The sequence below is a fragment of the Schistosoma mansoni genome (assembly GCF_000237925.1).
Source record: "Schistosoma mansoni, WGS project CABG00000000 data, supercontig 0235, strain Puerto Rico, whole genome shotgun sequence".
NCBI lineage: Eukaryota > Metazoa > Platyhelminthes > Trematoda > Strigeidida > Schistosomatidae > Schistosoma > Schistosoma mansoni.
This window is the reverse complement of record NW_017386099.1, coordinates 19,932-41,407: the sequence shown is the minus strand read 5'-3', so window position 1 is coordinate 41,407 and position 21,476 is coordinate 19,932. Positions and strand designations below refer to the sequence as shown.

The window sequence follows — 21,476 nt, the reverse complement described above, 5'->3', positions numbered from 1 at the left end:
CGATGATACTATTTCTCTCATTGATATCACGCTAATTAGACTACTATCATTATTGAGCCACTGTTGTTGTTTTTTTTAATGAAAAAAGACTATGTATGCATTTATTGTTTATGCCACGTTTTTCCTGTTTGTTCGTTCTTTTTTGTAATTTTCATTTCATTCAAATTTAATATCTAACTTTTGTGTTACCTCATATTTCAAAAGTTAAGGCGAAACAAAGTCGAAAGCATAGATTTTTTTTAGGTTTAAAAATCCATCCATTTTTGCCGTAATATATACTGTTATATATGTTTGTACCTCGTGAGATACTTATTAAGTGGATAGTAGAAGTGAATCTTCTTTTTTTCCAAAATAGTTGTTTAGTTTTTGACGTTTCTGTAGAGTTGAAATGATCTATGATTTTTAGTTGAATTGAATTAAATGGGTCTGTTTCGTGGTTGTTTTGATATTACTTCGACTTTGTTATTTGAAGTGAGATGATAGTTAAATTAATTATCTAGGTATATTTGTATATTTAGTCTTGATGAGTGTTAGGTAGCTGGACGTAGTCGACAGAAAACCCTAGGCTTAAGTTTCGTGTTACTTAGCACTCGTCAGCTAGGTGTACCTATAATCTTAAAGGAGCTTCAGCTCCCTGGCTGATTCGATTTCATTTCACCCAGCTTCACATTTTGATAGGTCACAGTTATTCAGGCTGCAACTGGTCTGTAGGACCGGTCCATGAGTAGAGACCATTGTCATGTCTGTTTAGTTCTTTATTGCTGATCGAATTCATTTTCTGCTTATCTATTAGAGTTTTGACACTCGTGTATTGTTGGAACTGTTTTATATACTTTCGAAATGCTTTGATGCGAAAGAACTATCATCCTGGTATTAAGTGTTATTAAGTTCAAATATGGAGTAAAATTCTGGAGAGTGCACTGTAAAAGTGCAAACGCATCAACATACTAGACATCTTACTTCAGTGAATACTTCCAAATGAAATAAGATTTTCGAAACTCATAACTTAACAACAAATTTCTGATGTGAAACTTTAGCGTATACTGACAAATTCTAAAATATGAACTCCGGAAAGATGATTTAGAGTTTGTATTATTTTGTAGTTTTCCATATATTATTATGTTAGTTACACGTATTTGCTGTGTCCTCAACGTATTTGTTGTACATTAACGTTTGACTTCATTCAATAAACAGGAATCTACATCTTAAGATGATAATGTAAAACTACCACCCTGTTTAACAACAAGTTGACTCAATCAATATATACCTCACTGTTCAGTAATTGCTTGTGTCCTATAAGATTAGCTGATCACTATACAATTCTCAATTGGTTATGTCACGGCATCCTGGAGAGTTTTCAGATTCTCACGTTCATCATGAACATTTATTGACATATGTACTCCAAAATTTCCAGAATTCACATCTTTAGTTAGATATTATTAGACAATTGTGCTTGTAAGTATAATTAACAACTTCTACACACTTATTCTTTAGAAAAAAATATCTTAGTTGTAAATGGGATCAAGAACGTTATCGGTCTGTATATTTGAAAACACGCACTGTCATGGATGACTTGGGATATCTTATCTCCGTGATGCTTTATGCTTAGTTATTTATTTTATTCAAAACGTGTTTCGTATATATTGGTATTATTATATGCTCAATAGTTATATACTTTCGTAAGCCCTGAGGACAAACTGTTCTAGGTATAGGAATTTTTATGCGACCACCAGTAATTTGAACTGATTTTCACAGTTTGAGTTTTATGGACTTTTTTTGTTGGTCTGTAAAATTGAGACTTGAGTTTGTCCTGAGGTATTGTACAATTAATGACAAGCTCGTGTATAGATTCACATCCATTGAAAAGTTATCCTTCTAGTCCTAAAACCACATTTAAATTCTCTTCCTTCAGTAAACGTACTTTTTAAGTTTATCTAGCGTGATGCTGAAGTGAGGTAATAATCTCAACTTGGAGGGTGTGTAAATAAAGTGGTATTACGAGAATGCCTAACACAATAACAAGTTCTAGAAGCCTACATTGGTACTTAGAGTCTGCAAATTTGTGCATTCTTTCAAATAACTTTAAGCTTCTAGTATAACCACTTAGAAACTTTTATTATGGGTTTATTATTAACTCATATCAATATGTGTGTTCGTGGGTCAGTGGCAAATGAGAATTATATTGTTTTGACTGCAAAGAAACAAATATATTACGATGTATTTAATGACAGGACACAAAAGTGGTTTTCGGGTTCTGCTTTAGAGGTAGTCAACGATGTGTGAAATGGTAAAGTCTTAGGCGTGTTTCGAGTTAAATGATACTAATTAATAATTTGTGGACATCTATTTCGATTTCTGTAATGTAAGCTGGGTACGAGCGCTATAATTTTCATATACAAAGTTGATCGCTTTTTACTTGATAAAAATCGGATGCATCCGGTATTTCTGCGTATATATATATTCAAAAGAACATAGGACTTAAGGTGACTTTTTCTGTAGTAATAGGGAGTGGTCTTGTCAGATCGTAGGACTTTCGTCTACTTCTTAGGTGTCACAAACCTAATTGTATTAATATTTGAAATTAATAATGCAATTATAACTTGCTCTTTAAAGTGTCAATCAATTCTGCCTGGCTTTACTACTTAGTAGTATTTTAACATTGAGTGTTCCTACAAATTGAAGTGCTAGTCTTATAATCTTTTTTTCTAAGGATCTAAACTGGTTTAGTATTACCGACATAACCCAACAAACTGGCAGACAAGCAGCAATCCACTGTATGGGAAAAAGGCTGAAATGTCGTTTTCATTTGCATTTGTACATCTTTTTTTCGTGTTGACATATGTGTTATGAGCAATGGTAAGGCCGAGATTACAAGATTATATTTTCATTTTGCTCTACTTTTTTGTCTTCCTGCTAGTTGTCACCTTTGTTGGCAGCGGTGTCCGCTTCATATGTTTTTTCTTGGAATATCTTTCCGATTTGTCATGGAGGTTTTGTAATATTTGGTCTGTAATGTGATATTAGTTGATAAAACACATCACCTGTTAAGTTAGGGTAGTACTGTTCAAAGTTTTCAAGCATAGGTCGGATATTCATTTGTTGATCTGACTTGTCTCCTTATTGCTGAAAAGTTAACTATTATGCTTACCTTCAATGGCTACAAGAATGTAGACACCACCACCTTCAATACTTTGGACAGTTTGTTGGTAATTTTGTGAATCACTTAATCCTAAAAGCCTTCCTGAAGTGTCACATAAGTCAAATGTGACTTTTTCGTAAATGCTTGTTAAATAGACACATACTTTCAGGGTCTATGTCGCAAACAGTAACGATATAGTTGAGTAGAATTTCAAAGGAACACCACATATTTACTAATACTTTCTTGTTTTCTACAAAATGATGTTAGCACTATATTTGCTGTATTACCTCCAAACCTGATCCATATGAATGATCTACTAGTTGATGACATACTTATCTCTCAACTTTGTAATCTTTCTGACAACAACTAGTTCGACCTGTTCGTGGGTAAGATAATTTATATTGTTCAATACTCGATATCTTTGTCACAAGCTTGTATAAACTGATTGTTTTCTTCGCGCTCGCTTCTTCTTGTTTCGGTACGATCTCAGATATTTGGTAATGTCCAATGAGTAGTAGTCCAACCACTCGACTAAACTAACTCCTGAGTTTGGTATTTACTTGAGAAGTTGTATACCTTGCAGATTGGGTGAGTGTGTTTGTCTCAGGGCAGTAGAATTTCTGGATACCAGCAGCTATCACATTACCAAGCAGGAGGTTGGTTGTTTGTAATGTGAAAATAATGAAGTGATAATTCGTTTACTAAGGGAAGATAACTGTCTTAGGAATAAATAAATAATTTACTTGATTGATAATGTGTAAGAGGACGGAGTTGAAGAAAATAAGAGGAGAAACGGAGATAATAATACGGGAGATATTTATTTATTTATTTAAACACAAATATTGCTATAAAGTGGCACCAGATATATATGCGCCACACAAATCTCACTCGATTTGTGTGAGGGCTGTGATACTGTCCAGGTGCCCAAACTGAAGCAGGTGGTTTTCTTGAGGGGCCACACCCCGAGCCTTTGACCTAAAGGTCTGATCCACAAGGCAGTGGAGCATCGTCAGGAGATGCATTCCCATGGTAGCCGGTGATCAATGGTTGATTCATACACCATTTGTTCCCTCAGGATACTGGAGCCCGTGTACACCATTGATTTGGAATCAGGGTTTCCCAGCTCCCCTAGGTGGATCCTTCGTTAAGGCGTCGGTCATTCGCTTTTCGTTCCCTCAATTCTGTAAACAACACCGGTGGTGCGAGAAGGCAGTGAGTAGGACTTCCCTGACAGAGGCTATATACGCGTGGCCATGTGAGAGCATTTGGAGCGGGAGAGCGGACTCCCCCACTCTCGGCCATATCAAGGCATTTGGGGGCTAGGAAGTAGATACTGATATTTTGTAATTATAACCGCATTAGTTTATGAAGCATGCATTCGACACAGCTGGTTCGAGATGGAGATGGTTATCCATGAGTGAGTACCTATTTGTCAAGTCTTCTCTTAAAGCTACTCAGTAATGGGACTGTGGTCACTTAATCTGAGAGAGCATTTCAAATGGACAACCCTTTAACGACAAAACTAAGCGCGTACCTCGGTGTTCATTCTTTGATGTGCAATCTTTCGATAGCTGCCTGGAGGAGCGTAATGATGAAGTTCTGGTAATATGTTCCTTTTGGGATGGCTCGGTGCCCTTAAGATGTTGTATGACCTTATCAGTCTTCAGTAATAAGGATAGTAGGTTGATGAACCTGTGTTAATCCTGTCAGATTTCCTTCCAGTGAAGGTCCAGCTTCTTCCTGAAAATGTTCACTGATGGTGCTGATACCACTTGTTCTGGTAAAGCGTTCCAGTCAAGTCACCTCTTGTTCTCCTGTAGCTCATGGAGGATATTTACTAGTGTTGGAGTCTGCCTAGATATGATTTATGTTTTAACCCTATCAATAACTTGATTTCTGGTCTCTGTGCTAGGTCTAAGAGACTTATATCTCTTTTGAAGAGAGGGGGCCCAACGACATTCTGTACGTTAAGGTGGGACCGAGCATATGTTGCAAACAGTTTTAGTAAAGCCTCTGTAATAATTGCATCAATTTGTCTTCGCATAAGGTGGCGAGTTGCGTTTCACTTGATTGAGTATCGCATTTTCTGTGAGTTTGTGCCTAGACTCACTGTGGTTGCAAGCTCGTGATCACGTTCTAAGGAGATGGTCCGCTTACGATCAGGAACCTCTATTATGTCGAAAGTATCTCTGCAATGATCTGATACTACCTAGCTGACTTACTGACGCTCTCTTCTTGATACTAACTGGTTATGCCAGATTCTTGGATGTCACTCTTTATTTCCTTCATTATCTTTTGGAAACAGTCTTTGTAGCTGACCAGATAGCATAAATTAGATTTACTGCTGATTGTTACGGGTTTTTAACAGAATAAAATCATTTATTTTCCACAAAATTATTTGTTGTACGTGTTATGTAAGTTCAAAAAGTAGTCGACATCACAGTCATAACAACAGAATGAAACTAAGTATTTAAACAAAGATTGGAAGTTTGGCTACGCTTCTCGTTTGCATTTGGAAAAAAAGCTTGACATACGGTCATAGTGGTATGAACGTCAGTCTCCGATTGCCTTCATACAGAACGTACGATAGATGACGAAATTGTGAAGTCGAAAATTTGTTTTAATAAGCTACCAGGCAGAGAAAAATGAGGGTCAGCAACGGTTATATAAAAGCAACGGTCCGTCATAAATTGTAGATAAACGTGCCGAAACATCTACTGTCATGGAGAAATAATGCGCAATCTCCCCTTTTTGTTGCCCTGTGTTTCACAAGTTGCTTATTTGTGTACTCTTCGACCGAATACATGCCATTTTTTCTCAAATTCATGTCAAACTGTCCACTGTTCGCCTGAATACTCACCTAACTTTTTGATGCACGCTTGATTACCTAATTTATAGTTCATCTCCGCCTAACTCTAAATGTCTCCTATGTTCTCTGTTATTTGATTCGTTAACCCCTCAACACCAGTGATGTCTAGTCGTACGCCCTCCCTTGTACACAATTATTTAGCCTACATATATATATATATTGCTAGTGATTTATCTGACGATAAGCAATGTTTAGCTGCTTCAGTCCTCTAATATCTGGTCAACTTTATTTAGTTTCCAGAACTTGCTCTAAATTATAACGGATTTGATTTAGTTATAACCTTTATTAGATGGTTTTATCTTACTAGGAAATTTTTACGGACAGTTTTCCGGCTTACGCAGGAACCTCTTGACGATATTTTTCAGGCTAAGATAGTAAGGCAGACTTTCTATCAACCAGTCACTAACTGATCTATTATTACCATCTATTTCCATTCTAAAGTAGCCTTAGTAGTATGTCTGCTTTTCTCGTACGCCTTCGGGTTAAGATATGTGACTGGAAGAATAGAATCAAGTATATCGAAAGCGAGGCCTTCGTTCTATCTTTTCACTATATATGTGACCTACGAAACGCTCCTGTAGTTTAGGGTTCTGGTTTTTACCTATACTCTATGTAGTTTTTTTGGTGACACATAATCCGCATATTTATAAGATGTTCTTATCTCAGTACCCTTTTTACACCTCTGGGTACTAAGAGAGTATTGTTCTTCCCTTTTAATGGTCCATTTACTGAAATAATGGATAATTTGTAAACAAAGAGAATCTGGCTTTGAACAGCACCTACACGTACCTTATATTAAGTGAACACAACCCATCACCGACTTGTATGACAGACTAAGTCACAAATACAGACCTTGTAGAGTTAATGTATACAAGGTTAAACAATTGCACCGCTATATAACGAACTTTGAAATCCACGAGATCGTGAAAAATATCAAATGTGATCAGATAAGTGTGCTTTTTTAGAACATTAAATCTGTTCCCTTTGTTCATTCACCGACTCTTTTCGAATTTTAAATAAGATAGAAGACAGAAATGGCCAATAACAAAGTATGGAACGTACGAAGAGGTATAGACGAGGTACTAACAAAGAAACTTCAAGCGTGAAACAAACAAATTTACATTGATACTGCCTCTACAACAGGTAAAAACATCAATTGATGATAGGTAGGAGTTTTAATAATAATATATTTCTGCAAGGGCAGGTACACGACATTTTTGCAGGCATAATCTACAAATTGCAACATTTATTGTCTCACAGTATGCTCCCCAAGTAGGGTCGTTATATAGATTATACCAATAAAAGCAAATAACAGTTCATTCGTGCAGATGTCTTGGAGCGTTAGGTTTATGCTATGGCATTACACTGAGTACGGCCTTCAAAATATTTTCCAAGGTGAAATCGTGTCCATGTTACACACCAGATCCAATGTTGGCACACTTGTGTTAGAATTCTGGTCGAGCAAAGTATTTACGCAATACATTTTTTAAGTTTATATTTTTTACAAAGTATATTTGTAGAGCGCTTCATGTGAAATATGTTGGGAAAACGGACACTGTCGAAAAGCCATGCCTTGGGTCCTCACTCACATGTTACACGTTGTCGAGGATTTTGGGTGGCGTTATTGATCAGCTATTAACAGCACTTTTTTCGTCATACGTCAATATTCATAATCTTTGTGCTCGTTACATAGCGTTTATTCCAGTCTCTTAATAGCTTGATGTATTTTTTGTTCACAGCCTGGGTGAATGTTCAGTAAACCTCATTTGGTTAATTGTAGCAATGCAAACTCAGGCAAGTGAAATTTACCATTCATGAAGTCCAAAAATACACCGAAATCAGAGTTTCAAGAGAAAATGAGCTCTAAAATCATTTACATATGATTCACCTCCCTAATTATGGTAGTGATGAACACGGGTGTTGGTTGTTGTTTATAAATGTAGTTTGAAGCAATTGAGCATTAAACTGTTTGTAGATAGTATATAAATTGCCAATATACAGTCGTAAACAGTTCTATCCGTTATAAGTATCATAGTTTTCGACTGATTGACCTAATTACTTAGCCCTCGTTGAGGAGCATGGGCCGCCCACCAGCATTCTCCACCCAACCCTATCCTGGGCAATCCTTTTCTGTTCTTACCAGTTAACATTCATCCTTTTCATATCCGCTTCTATTTCCCGGCATAAGGTGTTCTTTGGCCTTCCCTTTTTCCGCTTCCCTTCTGGATTCCAAGTTAGAGATTGCCTCGTGATGCAGTTTGGTGATTTCCTCAATGTATATCCGATCCACTTCCAACGTCTTTTCCTAATTTCCTCTTCAGCTGGAAGCTGGTTTGTCCTCTCCCATAAAAGGCTGTTGCTGGTGGTATCCGGCCAGTGAATGTTGAGTATTTTGCGTAAACAACTGTTTATAAATACCTGTACCTTCTTGACGATGGATGTGGTAGTTCTCCACGTTTCAGCTTCATACAATAGGACTGTCTTCACGTTCATATTGAAGATTCTGACTTTGAAATTAGTTGAGAGTTGTTTTGAGTTCCATATGTTCTTTAGTTGTAGAAATGCTGTCATTGCTTTGCCAATCCTCGTCGATACATCTGCATCTGATCCTCCTTGTTCACCAATGATGCTCCCCAGGTACGTGAATGTTTCCACATCTTCCAAAGTTTCTTCACCAAGTGTGATTGGCTTGGTGTTCTCCGTGTTGCATTTGAGAATCTTGATTTTTCCTTTGTGTATGTTGAAGCCTATTGATGCAGATGCTACTGCTACATTAGTTGTCTTCGCCTGTATTTATTCGTGTGTATGAGATAGGAGGGCTACGTCATCTGCGAAGTCCGAATCGTCCAATTGTTTCTGAGATGTCCATTGTATTCTGTGCTTCCCCTCAGATGTCGAGGTCTTCATAATCCAGTCAATCACCAGAAGAAAGAGGAAGGGGGAGAGTAGACAGCCTTGTCTGACTCTGGTCCTTACTGGAAACGCATCTGTCAGCTGTCCTTCATGCACGACTCCACACTGTAGTCTGTTGTATGAGTCCCGGATCATGTTGACAACTTTCTCAGGAACTCCTTAGTGTGGAACAAGTTCCTATAGTGTTCTCAAATGCCTTCTCATAGACGATGAAATTGATATATACTGACGAGTTCCGTCCAACTGATCGGTACATGATGGTCCGTGGTGTCGTAACTTGGTCTGTGCACGACCGATCCTTACGGAATCCAGCCTGTCGATCTCGAAGTCGAGCATCTATTACGTTTTTCATCCATTCCAGTAATACTGTTGAGAACGTTTCCTGGTACTGGCAGTAGTGTAATGCCTCCGTAATTCTCACATTTGCTCAGATCTCCTTTATTTGATGTTTTGATGAGGTGTCCTTCTCTCCAGTCCATCGGTACTTGTTTTTCTTCCCAAATATTTCTGAATAGAGTGTGAAGCATTTTTGTAGTTACTTCTGTGTCTGACTTTAGAGGAGTATAAAGCCAAATTGTTGAATTAACATATATTTGCAAATCTCTCCCCATTTTGATTTCTCTCTCCTAGTCCATGTCGTCCAAATATATCTTCATATCCCGTTTTGTCCACTCCGCCTTTAGCATTTAGATCTCGCATCGGGATGGTGAGGTCTTTTCTTGAGCACTTAGCTATGATTGATTGCAGCCTAGAGTAGAACTGATAATTATCGTCGTCGTCGCTATCGTTGGTGGGTGCATAGCATCGGGTGACATTCATTGTGATCCCCTCCTTCATTGTTTTGAAGGAGGCTCTGATGTTCCTTGGTCCATGAGATTCCCATCCTACAAGTGCATCTCGTGCTTCTCTGGACAGCATCAGAGCAACTACTTCAGTGTGTGGAGCATTTTCCTCTTCGTGACCAGAGTACAGTGGCATCTCTCCCGTATCTAGCCTTTGCTGTTCAGCTTGTGTCCAATGAGTTTCGCCGATTCAAAGTACTGCCAATTTGTATCTCCTCATTTTCGTCGCTATTTGATTGGTCTTTCCGCTCTCTCACATCGTCCGGACGTTCCATATACCTATAAAAATTGTGGCTCTGGTCGTTAGAAGGGGCATCGGTCTCGTGACTTCCGAAAAATCTCGGCTTTCATCATGAGGCGTCACATTTCTTCCTTCGACTTCCAGGTAAGAGTTTAAATGATTTGAATTATTTTTCTGACTAGCGTTTTTTTAACGAATTAGTTTTTTGCAAGATAGGTCGCCAACCCCATACTCAACCCTCCTCTTTGATGTGGACTTGGGACCGGCAGTAACTCTAAAAGAGCTACTGGCGGAGTTGTTCTCGACTGAACTGACATATTATTATGTAACGTATCTGAGAAGGAAAATTGTATGAGTTACAATTGACGTTAATAACCTTTTCTGCCCACTTTCTGAACATTTACAGGAATTGTATGAAACATTACTGTAAGTGCCACATAAATTAGCCAAATATTCTTTGCAAGTAACGCGACTCGTGCTTGTTTTTGAACATGGTGACCAAAACATATCGTGATTAATGCTAGTTTATGATGTGTCTCTTATAGGGTTAACAAATAAATTTCTGTCAACAGAATCCGAAATCATTGGCCAAGTCATAAACATAGTTTTAATGCATGTTGACGGGTAATATCTAGATATTGCTTACTAGTTATTTCGTTACTGTATGTAAAGTGAATTGCTAACAGTGTTATGAACGTTGTAATTGGATTTTCCTCAGATTTCATATTACTTATTTAAGCTTTTGAATTCGTTGGTGCCTTCATTTTCTTTGTTAATACCAAATAACCAGATGAAATTCTTGCAGGGTTAGAAAATGAAGAGTACTGTTTACGACAAGTAAGACACTCATAAGTACGTCCCGTCAGCTGCTATTTCATTTACTTATTGAATTTGGTACTTATAATGAAGTTCAATAGTTTGTTTCATGATTAGTTTGTTTTTTTCAGAATTGCATGGAGCTGAAAAGGTCCTCATACGTTTTCCGATATGCAATCTTCGGCTTCTGTCAACTGATTGAAAGGCTCAAACTTTTCTAATAATTAATTGTGTGCCGGTGAACAACTTAGCGTATTTCTGAATATGGTGGATTATGTGGAAAAACAATTTACAAGTTGACGATAACTGTGTTTTATATTGACTACTGCCACGTTTATTTATCTATTGAATTGTCTAAATATAAATATAATAACTGTACAGGTTTTTGGATTATAAATCTCGTTAGTACGTATAATTAAAGTCTTGTTCGGTACTTATACGACCTTGATAATAGACCTAGTCCCGAAAGGGTATATTTATCTTGTGATTGCCTAATCTGTAAGGTTTTACGTAGAAATCGCAGCCCTATCTACACTGACCCATCGTATCGTCATAATTAACAACGATACTTCGTACTTCTGAAGAACACATTTATGCTGGGGGTAGAATAATATATATTTATAATATAAGTTACACCTAATGAGCCCGTCTGCAAGGCTAAGCCATGCCATCCGATTGAGTGGATGTTTCCTCGTCTATCACTGCCGACCCTCTCCGAGTGTTACATGCTAAATATACATCTCTTCAGTCATTATATGCTTGGCTTTGAAGACCATTTGGTTAGGAAACAGTGCCACTACGAGCATCCATTCAAATGTACTGTCGTAGTGAAGAAACTTGTGTAAACAATTCAACATTCTAGCGAAACGTCCGAACCGATGCAGTACTACAAGTTTTCGTAACAAAATGGGTACTTACAAAGCAAACACTTGGTAGTTTTTTTTAATTTTCACAAACAATTGCCCGTTATGACTATCGGTATATCTCTCGATGAAACTACGGAAAAGACGAAAATAAAAACTGGGAAAAAGTTCATTGATGCATCATTACTACTGGTGCAGAAACAGGAGCATTTGATGCAGAAAAATCAGTTTACAAGTTGGATTAACTTAAGAATACTACTATAAAGAAATTCTTATAGTAAACAATTCCTATCACGTCTGCACACTTTGTTGTATTCCAATCCATAGTTTCTATCGTAAAGAATACTACGCAAAGACAAGCGTTAGAGAAGCTAGTCTTACCTATTTATTGATGATTTTTAAGTAAACATTGACTTCGTTGAATTTGTACATACTATTTGCTTAGTCTGCGTAGTGAAATTGTTGTTATTTTGGAAGATGTCTGCAATGTCTAGGAATATGATAGACCATACGGTTTATATTTCGCAAATGATCAAGCTCACTTGTAAGAGTTCGTCTTCTTATGTATGACAATAGCATACGACTGCAAGGACACCGGCATATTACAATTTATCCAAGATCCAAGTTACACCTGATCTCAATTCGTTTTGCTTCCAGAACAACGGAACAGGAGGCTTTCGATCTATATTATCCCCGAGATTTACCCAAACCGGACAAAATTTTGCCCAGAATGGGGAGATTGGGGAGTTACGAAGCAACATTCGGTCCAACGTGTGCACTACAAGACAGAAGGAGTTAAACCAACGTTCTTCGCCGTGATTTTGTGGTTTTGCTGCAGCAAAAGACCATTTGCATGTGAGAAAACTTGATAATCGTGCAACCCAACGTACACGTAGCAGACCTTCAGCAATTAAAATATTTAAAGATCGCCTCTTGTCAAGTCGTTCAAGGTCGTTGAAACGGAACATCGGGTGGCCTTGAAAGACCTGACTTTTCTACTTTGCCGGGTAAACGCGTACGTCACGTTTGCTTCAGGCGTCAGTAGCTCCATAGCTGTGTTTTCAGAGCAAGATTCGGAAAAAAGAGAAACAAAGGAGCAATCAGGCACTTGGATAGGACAGCTAAATCATGTCTAACATTTTCTAGTTGAACAGACAAAGGTGTGATAAACTGGGCTAAATTCATACTAAGACTTGTTGCTCGAATGAATTGTGATCAGAGGCTCCAGAAGGGAAAATGCAGTGGCAATGAACAATGGCTTGTGATATTTAACATGGTGAAGTGAGTTCAAATGAGGGAAGGGAAGTCAAGGTTTGTATAAGGAAAGTTGTTTATTAGCGGGATGGATATTTGGTTTGTTTATTCTCAAAGCCATCGGATTCGGACTTTTGTAGAAAAAATAGACCAATGCCCAATTCACAGATGTGGTAGTGAAGGGGCTTAAAAGTAATGTATCTGTAATTAAAAGTAATTGCGGAGTCTTGTATAGAGAAATCGTCATTGCACACAAAAGTCACATACACCACAGTCTTAACGGGTGTCTAGCATTTTGTACTCCCTTGCAAAACTTTGCAGGTTCACTGAATGTATTTGAGATTCTGTCTCGGAGTAAGATTCACTATAGTCTTTGATGTTAATAATACTACCATTAATAACAGAAACTTGAATGAACTCACCTGAGTTCTTGAAACGCATTTGATGTGACGAGTAAGCATAGGAACTGAAAAATTTTCACCATGCTTCTTCAGCCATCTTGAGTAGTGACGAGGATAATTTCCTTGACAAAATACAATATCAGCATACGGGTGGCGTTCCATATTCAAACAATACTGTTCTCCGTTAAGTAGTTTTCCGCTGTTTTTTCACTGGATCTGACGTGTAAATAATGAGGGAATCCATTTACTGTCTTTTTCAAGTGTTTAGATCCTGGCAGAAGTAGGACTGATTATTTTCTGTCCAAGCATCGGAATAGTGGATTCTGGTTATTACGTGCAGATTTTCGCATTCTCATTATGTTAACACCAAGTTTTTCAGGAATATATCAAAATTGTTTGTCAATAATGAAATTTGTACATAAAGTATTCCTAAAATCCCTAGATTCATGGTAGATTGTTCACTACCAGTGATCAGAAACTCACGGGCTATATCGCGAGAATTATTATTTTATATAGTTGAGATCATGAGTCAATTGAAGCTAGACCACCATGGAAAACCTGGAAACACTGGAGGGCCGTTTCATCCTATTATGGGGCTCCTCAGCAGTGCGCATCCACGACATCGCCTCGCGAGACTCGAACCCAGGATCTACCAGTCTCACGCCAGGGTACTTAACCGATAGACCACTGAGCCAGCCGGCATGCAACGGTGTTAATGTCTAACCTCAACCAATCCACGAAATCGCGCGACCATCTTCCATTGTACTGAGGTAGATACCTGTCTCTACCTGACATGGATTAGCTCCACTAGTCACGACTTCCCACTAGAACTCCAGGAATTACCTCATGGAGTCAGTCACTAGTGAGCATATTATTATTTCTAGTCAGCAATTTATAACACCTGCTAACAGACTAGTTTGATCGGTAATATTCAGGATGGAAAATTTGGTGTAAACAGTTACAGCACTGGATGGTATTATTAAGAAAAGAATGTGATAATAGGAGTTGAGTACCTTTAGTGATAAAATGAGCAGTAGTCTCGCAAATGAACTTAGCGTATCTAACTTTGTCGTAAATAACCAGTTAGTATGACGAAATATACGTGAAATCCTAAAATAAACTTGACACAAAATGAAAATTCACGAAAATTGTGCTGTTTTATATACTACATTATAGTTTTTCGTCGAGTTTCCACCTTTTTGCAAGAGGACGTCATTTAAACACCTGTATTAATGATGTTAAGTATGAGTTAGATTAGAACGACTAAGTAATGTGCTAGAATCCGTTTCATGCACTGTATCATCACTTTTGTTTACAGCCATATTTCTTTTCATAATAGGTGTTCTTTCCAATCAGGAGACAAAATTATACATAAAAACTAGTATGGGTTACTTCGGTTCGCTCTACAAATCAATGCCCAAGTATAAGGGGCAATTATGCGAGATACGCTGGGATTATACTCCAAATTGCATATCAATAAAAATAAACGCTCCTGACAAGTGGAGGATGGGTTTTGTTTCCCGGGAGACAGAATAGTCTTCTCATTGAGTGGCAACAAAAAGACAGCAGTTTGATACAGTAACCGCCTAAATGATATGATAGGTGAAGGGAACCCAAAACAGCTCTCAAAAACTCAGCGGCGTCAGGAAGATTGTGAAATTCAGAATCTACATTCATAAAACTAGAGCGATAGCAGAAAACAGGCCTAAAAGACCGGTGTAATGTATGTAACGACAGAGAAGCCTAATAGAGACGTTGAGTCCGAAAAAGAAAAACGGAATCATGATACTTGTGAAGTTGAAATTGGAGATTTTCGCACATCTATAGTCATATACATGGAATAAAACCCTTCTGAAGATACTATTATTTGTTCAGTGTTTGACTAAAGCGAGTAATCCAGTAGTATGAGACGTTTTCAGGCTCATTTAGTGCATGAGGACTGAGCGTGACCTTAGTCATCTGATGCTTACTCTATATGCTTTGGATGGATACTGTTGTAGCGCAGAAATTTTTCCATGTAGAGGGAGACTAAGTGAAAGCTGGAGCTTGTGACGAAGCTCCTAGTCAAAATTATGCTCTTATATATAGCATTCACTGAAAAAAATGGACAGGAAACAAAACGCGTATTTCATATTTACTGAATGTTAAGAGACATATATAATTGAAGTGGTGAATAGATCGCTTAAGTGTTTTCGTATGTACACGATGTTGATGCTCATGTTATCAGTTTTACTGGATTCATGACTAGCCGAAGGCGCTTTGGGATCCTTGGGTAAGAAGACGTTACAAATGGCAGATCCAAAAAACATTGCAAATCCATTATAAACTTTAGGATATAAAGTCTTTGAAAGCCAAAAGAGTGATAAATGGACTTTTGACTTTTTAATTGTTTTGTGTCTATCGTACGAACTTCTGATATCATCGCCAACAATCTTATTATAAAAAAGACCATCTTTTCAGTACTTGTGACACCTAATGCAGTTACAATATGTTCCAATATACAACATTCCAGAAAGAAGGAAAATTGACGACAACAATCAATCCATTTCCGGAGCGGCTAAAATTCAGTGGAAATTGCTGCTGAAAGGATTAATACAGCTCTTGACAATCGGAACCCTCGTCATGCCAGTCTGAATTGCCTAGATAATCACGAGTTACTTTGAGTTTTGTCATTACCCAAATATTGTTCTAAATAGTTTGGATTTGTCTGCAGAAAATTTCAAAGGCACAAACAAATAAGTCATAAGTTAAGGAATGGTTTCGTAATGAATGGCACAGATGTGACACGGCCACTGGAATCTGACTCAACCTCGTTGATTTCTCACCATCAACCGGAAACACGCTCTTTTTTACTACCACAAAAAATGTCTAAACAATTTCAAAGATGCAAACTAAGTATTCGTTTTGCCGGTCGATAACCACAATAACAAATCTGTCAATCACAATCACACCAAGGTTGCACAGTAAGTCTATCTCGATTGATAGTTCTCTTTCTTGTTGCTTCGACCGTAACATACACACATCCACTTTCTCGTCATTCTGAATGACATCATCAGCACAAACCTGATGTAGGGGTTTATGCTGATGATGTCGTTTAGAATGTCGATGAAAGCTTCACGATCAAAACATCCAGTTCGGAGAACAAAACTCCAACAAAATCATACACCTGAGCTACAAATTTCCGCCACCACTAATTCCCTATTTGACTCCGACGGCTGATATCCTGTTCCATAGCCTGAGAGAAAGTGAAATTAACCCCAACCTTAAAATGTCGATTTTTTAATATGAAATGAGTCAGTCAATTGGAGGTGGCTTGATACCCAATTGTTCAAGCTTATTGATAAGACATATATGGCTGACCCTATCAAAAGCTTTTGAGAAATCTAGGCAAATGACGTCAATCCTCCACTTGCGCTCAAGGATGGATGTCCATTTTGTCCACAGCAGTCAGCAAGTTGATTATACAAGAGTGATCCTTCCTGAAACCATGCTGTTGGGGTGAGAAGTTTAGGTATAATAAATAATCATGTTTACTGTCACATATCAGGGACTCCATGATTTTTGAAGATATAGAGAGTAGAGCCACCGGTCGGTAACTTGAAGGTTCGCTGCGTCGACCTCCTTTGAAAATTGGTGTGATGTGAGCCAGCTTTTGAATTTCCGGTGGTTTGCCTCGGCTTGGCGAGTGTGAGAACACCACGCTAAGCGGTGTTGCCAGGATTGAAGCTGCTTCCCTCAGTATAGCAGAATGAACCATATCCGGACCAGGAGAGATGTCTTTTATTAGGCGCTGCAGTTTCCGATACACCAAGTTAGCTCTCAGGTTCACTTCGGAAAGTCCTGTGTAGTTGCAGATGAAGCTTTCATCAATATAATCAATGTGTGCCGGTTGAAATGTCCGAGAGTATCGTTCAGCCTAAACGTTAGCGGCGTCACCGTCGTTATTAGTCGAGTCATTAGGATCTACACGGTCGTACTGGATTTCAGCAGTGGGCTTCCTGTAGATGACCCCAATTAGACACCTCGAGGTGGTAGACAATCTTACTGAGCACCATGCGGATTCATCAAGATTGATAATTTCTTGGTTGTGAACTTGGTGTACCTCTAGGCATGGTCGAATGTATAAGGATACTCCACCCCCAATTCCTGTTTTTCTGTCACTGTGAAATAAAGACATTCCAGTTATTGCTAGCTCCTGATCCATAAACTAAGAAGATATCCAAGTTGCAGATATTCCCATCATATGAGTATTATTAGCATTGCTAAGTTCACATAGCTCATCCATTTTACTTGGTAAACTCGCGGCGTTCATATATAAGCGGTTTATGCTTTCAATTCGAAAAGCGTGAGCTTCTCCTTCCTAATTGTCTGTATGAGCCTTACGTGAATGGACAGGCAGCTTTCCTATACAAAGTTTTCCGAGTTGGTAGCCCCTGTCCTTTACACGTTTTTTTATTATCAAGACAATTCACAAGTGGAATTTTCAGCTCCAACTTACGTTTGTGCTTGATCCTGGCGTCATGTCGCCTATTCGGATGCATATGGATTCCAGTTGGCAATCGACATCTGTTGACACGAAATGTTTCCAGAGTTGCAGCTGCCATATGGGAGGGTGGGATAGTTATCTTCATTAGCGAGGATCTAGATTATTCGTCCTTCTTGGCTAGTCTCGTCACACGTTGATTCAGTATGTTCTTGAGCTTCAAGGATTGCTTGGTGAATTTCCACTCCCCAACATCAGAGTTTGTGTGACCAAGGTCTGTATTTTCTAGTACACCTTGCACGATGATATTTCTGCCGCGCAAAATCTTCTCGCGAGATTCCTAAGAGATGTTCTGGATGAGACTGCGCTCAGAACGCGGTATGTCAGGCAGCATTCTTACTTTCCCATTGGATTTCAGTAAGTGACTAGCTAGCAGGACGTCCTCTACGTCGGAAGCATTCTTGATTGTTACAAGAAGTAGCCTCGGGTGATTTTGATGGTTAAAGTCCTTTCACTGAGTGAACCTTGTGACCATCAAAGGCTCTATTCTAGGAAGTTCAAGCTTCTTCTTTAATTCTCCCCAGAGCATCCTGTCACTTTTGTCTTTCAAACAGGTGGGAAGGTCAGTGTTGTCTTTAAGGTTTATGATTATGAGAGAGCCATCACGAACCGTTATTGATCTCTCAGGTTTTCCGACCAGGTTCGGCACCTTGTTGTTTGGAGGTCGAAGCTCGTTTTCGATTCCTTGGCTCTTTGATGGCCGGGTGGACATTCTTGGGGGTAGACTGTGAGGTCAAGTCACCAGTTGATATCCGTACAATACCTGGGATGTCCAGCTTAAACGGTGGCGCCTGGATTTCTAAACTCTGTTAACGTGGGTCCAATTCCCTTCAGGGTTTTGGGGAACCACTGTTGCATTCATGGACCATGTGCTGGAAGACCCATTTTTTCGAGGGAGTCTATTACCATCGACGTTATGATGGTGCTGAATTTCAGCATGTCATCACTATTGCTATTACCTGCCCCATCGATAGTAGACCTGTTGATATCCCTCTTCTTGCTTTCATTGCACGTCCTTGTTTGTCTACCCGTTTCATGACTGTCGTTTTCCAAGTTTCCTGACAACTTATTCCAGAGGCCTTCCCTTAGCACACGAATTATCACTTCATTATTTTCACATTACAAACAACCAACCTCCTGCTTGGTAATGTGATAGCTGCTGGTATCCAGAAATTCTACTGCCCTGAGACAAACACACTCACCCAATCTGCAAGGTATACAACTTCTCAAGTAAATACCAAACTCAGGAGTTAGTTTAGTCGAGTGGTTGGACTACTACTCATTGGACATTACCAAATATCTGAGATCGTACCGAAACAAGAAGAAGCGAGCGCGAAGAAAACAATCAGTTTATACAAGCTTGTGGCAAAGATATTGGGTATTGGACAGACTGAACCTGCAGATCTTTCGTGAAGGACATCAGCTGGCGGTGACTTTTCCCGACTGGTGACATTTGCTGACCATAGGTCCTTTCTCTTGCACTAAGTTTTATTCATTTTGCAGTGATTTAACTGTCGAGATATATATAAACAATGTTTTGAATGTCTTATTTCTATTTCTTTTCGCACTTTTTTTTTACAAATTTTGGCACGATGCAACGTCATAGAACTCTGCATATATAATAGGAAAGAAGTTTTATTTAAAAATGTGACTCCTCAGGATGTTTTACGTTCAAATGCCTCGTGGAGAACCCTATTTTACCCTTAGATTTCCTTATAGTTGGTCATTATTTCACATTGGAGATGTGATTTCATACGACAACATCTAGTCTTTTATCTTAAAATAAGTTTTATGTCATCCAAAGTTTGCTAACTACACATCTGTGATCTTGACTCAATTTAAGTCAGTGCACATGAAAAGCCTTGTCAACACTTAATAAGGGTCGACAACGTATGTACTTAGTTGTGTTGAGTGTTGCCTTTCTTTCCACACATGAAATCCGGTTAGTCGTATATTCTGAATTTATGTATTTTGAAGCTCATTTTCACTTCAGAGTTATCTCACGTGGTCATCTTGAAACCGGACAATGCCGAACTGTCCCCTTTTCCAGAAGATAGTTCCTTAGCTCTGCTGATTTTTAATCCTCTATGTAGTCAAATCCAAGACCTCTTTTGTTAAACCATAATGCCATTCAGCCAGTTGATTATTTCACATATTTATTCAAACATATTAAAGTTAGCAAAAGAAGGTACTAAATATATATTTACCACTCCCGATGTGTGTGAGGGTCGGAATACTACCCGGGCGCCCAAACCAAGTCATGTGGTGTTTTAGGGGGCTATACCCCGAGTGTTTGACCTAGTAATCTAATCGATAAGGTAGTGAGGCAACGTTAAGAGATGCAGTCTCATGGTAGCTCTTCATCTCCACAATTTCGTAAACATCCCCACGGCTAGAAGACAATGAGTAGGAGTTCCCGAGCAATGCCTATATACGTATGGCTACATGAGAATTTTGTGAGGGAGAGCAGACTCTCCCTGCCGTCGACTATTCCAGAGCATTCGGGGGACGATCGATTGGGATACAGTTATGTACAATTTTACTTGCAGTTCACATAATACGACCGTTATTCGGTATCACTGAGTGTTTATGTCACACACAACATTGTCGACTTTTACAGCTTATCGTTGGAAATTCAGTATTGTCTTTGTAGTGTAAGTTAGTTGTAAGCACTGGATTACTACTCACTGTAGTGTTTATGGGATTCACTGTTGTCATCACAGATTTCCTGTTCAGGGGCATTACATATAGGTTAAGTAGTTGGTCAAATAGGTAGGATTATTCCTCATGATTATATCGCAATATAAGTTTTTTCTCAAACAAATTCAATTCCAGTTGCAGTGGTAAAACAAGAGAAATAAGACAAGTTCATAATATTGCTGTGTTCAGAAAGTGTGATGTTTCGATGAATGTATACGTGAATCAATTTGGAAAACTATGTATCCTTGTGTTTCTTGACATTGATTCAAACCATTCCTTGAACCTACGCTAGAACGTATACAATCTCATTTCGGAGTATATATTCACGACTTGTAACGTCAAAAAATTGTTACTTTCCCCGACTATTCAAACTTTTTCGTCCTACCCGAACAATGATCCTTTTTCAAAGTAAAGACTGGATGAGGTTTCAGGATGTTTCGATTTCCTTATTCTTTATTGGTTCACAACTTCATCGATGTACTTACGATGACTTTTGCCTAATATTGGCTGTATTTAATATTTATTATCATATAAGTAGTACTTTCATGTTATTAACCTAGTCTCTGATTTCTTGTTGCGATTGATATACTTTGGATTCTTGTACCACAATAATCATTCATTCATAAACATTTCAGTATATATTGTATCCATCTTAATTTAAATAACATTAAAAATGTTAATAGGGTTTTAATAACCGTTCCGAGATTTAAATAACTACCAGTTCACAAAAGTCTGATGCTAAACAAATGAACATAGTGACCGGCAGTATCGTATATCCAACTAAATTACGTTTAATACTTACACCTTAAGTTTTGGTGAGTTAATTTCTCTTTAAATCATTTAAAATGGGCAAACTAAACTGTTTTTCATATATTATTAGTTTTGTCTTTTTCAG

At 38.3% G+C, this 21,476-nt stretch overlaps 1 protein-coding gene across 1 annotated transcript; it reads right to left on the bottom strand.

Moving 5' to 3' along the window:
* Positions 1-2,894: 2,894 nt before the first annotated feature.
* Smp_169760 (hypothetical protein) lies at positions 2,895-13,378 on the bottom strand (the record flags this gene model as incomplete). Its single annotated transcript, XM_018792628.1, has 3 exons — positions 2,895-3,007; positions 3,149-3,311; positions 13,361-13,378. 3 exons carry the CDS (start codon positions 13,376-13,378, stop codon positions 2,895-2,897), a joined length of 294 nt encoding a protein of 97 aa, XP_018644377.1.
* Positions 13,379-21,476: the final 8,098 nt, after the last annotated feature.